The 3555-nt window shown below is 40.1% G+C and overlaps 1 protein-coding gene across 1 annotated transcript in view; it reads left to right on the forward strand.

Annotated features, from left to right (window-relative positions):
• Positions 1–724, forward strand: part of LOC115919788 — a 13666-nt gene extending 12942 nt beyond the window's left edge. The window contains exon 9 of the mRNA XM_030973982.1: positions 710–724. Coding sequence (XP_030829842.1) covers positions 710–724 — 15 coding nt within the window. The remainder of the gene's footprint in view (positions 1–709) is intronic.
• Positions 725–3555: the final 2831 nt, after the last annotated feature.

Below are 3555 nucleotides of genomic sequence, written 5' to 3' on the forward strand. Positions count from 1 at the left end.
ATTATTTTTCCTACGATAGTTCCGGACCCCAGTATGAACTCATTTGCATATAGCCAATCAGGAAGAGTCTAGCTAGCTAGCTAAACACGCACATGGTAACCGTTAGTGTTAGTGATTGGGTTTTAATAATCATGCAAACCCGCCTTCATGAACGTATCGTTAGCTCAATCGGTAAGGACATCGACAGCGTAATAGAGTGGTGAAGTGTGACGTCATCAAAAATCTGTTTTTAGAATTTCTCAATTTTTTCTTCATATTCCGAAAGAACACCAAAAATAATGTCCAAATGTAGAAAACCAATTGAATATGTTAAATATTGGCTGAGTTATGACCATTCGAATGAATATAATTATGTCCTATGGGAACTCAGTGTTATATGCTCTGGCTCCTAACCATTAGGAGCCAGAGCATATAACACTAAGTTCCTATTGGGAGTATCTTTATTCAGACGGTCATATCTCAGCCAATATTTAACATATTCAATTGGTTTTCTACATTTGGACATTATTTTTGATGTTCTTTCGGAAAATGAAGAAAAAATTGAGAAATTCTAAAAATAGATTTGTATGACGTCACAGCTTCGGTACTCTATACAAGGTTGGAGTAGTGGGTTCGAATATCTATTTATTCATTTAATATTTTGCCTTTATAAATAGTGAGGCAAAGCAATAAATAATCAAAGCTTAATTGTTTTTGACCTCTTTCCAAGCTGCTCATGACGTAAAACATATCAGTCAAGGTACGGAACTCTCGTTGGAAAAAAAAAATGACACCTCCGGGGTCGGAGGGACCGTATTCGTGTTCCCCAAATCTCCGGTAAAGAGGTATTTTTCGTGCGACAAAGTCCGGCCCGAGAATTGTAAAAAAAAAGGAGTTGCGTATTTCTCTCTCTCTTTGGACTCCTGAGAAATTTAAAAAGGGGGTTATAAAATATCTTGAATATCATTAATAGGGGTGTACATTGAACAGTGTTCCGGATTTAGGAGGCTCTTCAAGGCAGGAAAAGCACACGAAAGGGCGGCTCATAAATGCTGGCAGTCCAGAGATAGGGGGTGCTTTCGAAGGGAGGGAACAAGCATACGCGTGCCCTAAATAAAACTGAGTGGGAGGGGGAGGGGGGGGGGAACCCGATGTACCCTTTCCCGATGTTTCATAATGTCAAATAATTTTTTTAAATCATCAAAATAATGATCCGAAAAGTAGGTTAGATTTATCTGTATAGAAACGGAGGAGGTGCAGGAGAGGTTAGTTGTACCCCCACATTACCCCCCCCCCTCCCCCATTATCATAAAAGATCGTGTAGAGAAATTGTCAACGAAAATACGTATGCTTTTAGTAATAACATTATTCTGCGCCCGAAGTTGTGACTCGAGTTCATTCGACGATTCGCTTGGGCCAATAAGAGCCAAGTAAAGTCACTACATCAATAAGGTCGAGGAAAATGACCATGGGCACAATGGCAGGTATAGAAATATCAAACCCCAGCCCCGGGTTTATAGTGTTAAATTTGTAGAAATTGGCACATTGGCATTAATATATTTGTCGGTAATTGGTGGCTAGTTTTGTCGGTAATCGGTGGACTCTACACCCCACCACTGAAAAAAGGTCTGTAGCGACGCCCCTGGTAGTAGGCCTACTTGGACCATAGAATGCACGACTGTCTAGCGACATTCCATCGAGAGGTCTTTCCCTTTCGCTAAACCCTGGCCTCCTAATCCTGAGCCGCTTACCAATATGTCATTCCCATCGTTATGAAAAGTCAAGTTATTCTAATAGTAAAAATGTCAAAGAATAACAATTTGAGTGATCATCATGAAATTGTTACCTGACGTAAACCAACAAAATCAGGACCACTCGGTAGGATAGCTGTGTTGAATAATGGCACAGCTGAGCAGGGGGTTATTCCTAAATAATCTTGCCATAATATTATCAGGGAGATCTCCTTGATATTATCATAATTATTATGTTGATATGTTTACACCCGGTATTTACAATCAATCAATCAATCTACCAATCAATCAATCTATCAATCAATCATTCTATCAATTAATCAGGTGTGTACATGGTGTTCCTGGCCGTTATGGATATCTACGTCGGTGAGTCGTATTTTTGGGAGGGCTTTTCAACGGAATGGAGATCGAGCGTGCCCTGTCAGATCGCCGGTTTCATCTCCGTACTCAGCAGCGAGACATCCGTCTTCCTCCTCACCCTCATCAGCATCGACCGGTTCGTCTGTATTCTCTTCCCGTTCTCGACGAAGCGATTAACCGTCGCTTCGGCTCGTATGGCCATCGTCGGCATTTGGTGTTTCGCCCTATTCCTGAGTCTGACTGGGGTGCTGCTGAACAACGTCTCTCCTGATGCTTACAGGTAACGCGCCGAACAATAGTCAGTGTCCATTTGTATTGCATCTTAATGCACTGACATCAGATTTGGTTGAATTACCAATTAATGTGTGCACATGTCTCTCAGGCACCAGTAAACACTCCACCTTGGCTTCATAATTATCTCGAGGGTGAGGAACCTTTTTATTATGATGAGAAATCCTAATGGCGGTAGGTTTAGGGCACATTGTATTGCATAAGACCTGTCAGTAGTAAAAGTGAAGTCCACTCTCGGTGATTGACAACATGCACCTTTTATTGGGTTAGCACCTGAATGGTGTCAATTTCCATATTAGAATCCACTACCGCTACAGCCACTACAGCCCCAAGAGACGCCATTTCGGTTACGTCATGCAATAGGCTAATCAAACCTATACAGTGTGAGTCAAAAAAAAGTTTACACCTAGAAAATTGCAAATTATTAAAAAAAACATCGATGAACATTACATTGTTATATGTCTTATGAAAGAGTGTTTTATCCCAAATCATTTGGTATCATTTTTGTGCGGTATGTGTTTACGCTTGGGTGAACAGGAGACATTGTTTGCGAGAGTGCAAAAATCGATTTGCGCCAAAGTTGCCTATGTGATGTTTGAATAAAACAATTGGGATTTGGGTATTAATTCAGTCTTTGCAGATCCAAATAACATCCCTAACAAAATTAATCATGCCACACATATCATATATCGAATATCAAATATCAACGAACATTTGTGCGCGTGTGTGTGGGTGTGTGTGACTTTGCCCTTCGCAAAAAACATATGCAATGCATTTCATTTGATACATTCAATTCATTCTCTCACTCCGCTAATCCGAACATAATAAATGCAGTAGGCATCACTTTGGCGCAAGTCGATTTTTGCACTCTCGCAAACAATGCCACCTGTTCATCCAAGCGTGAACACATACCGCACAAAAATGGTACCAACTGATTTGGGATAAAACACTCTTTCATAAGATGTATAATAATTACTGTTCATAGACAATTTTTAAAATAATTAGCAATTTTCTAGGTGTAAACTTTTTGTTGACTCACACGGTACAGACGATTAGTGCATGCTCCGGTAATTAAACGAAATGTTTTTGCACTGTGCACTGTTAGTGTTTGGGTTACTTGATTACGATATCACAGTCACATGACTGACAATACCCTGTATATATTATTTAGCAT

Source organism: Strongylocentrotus purpuratus, unplaced genomic scaffold (assembly GCF_000002235.5).
Source record: "Strongylocentrotus purpuratus isolate Spur 01 unplaced genomic scaffold, Spur_5.0 spur5_scaffold_7, whole genome shotgun sequence".
Classification (NCBI taxonomy): Eukaryota; Metazoa; Echinodermata; class Echinoidea; order Camarodonta; family Strongylocentrotidae; genus Strongylocentrotus; species Strongylocentrotus purpuratus.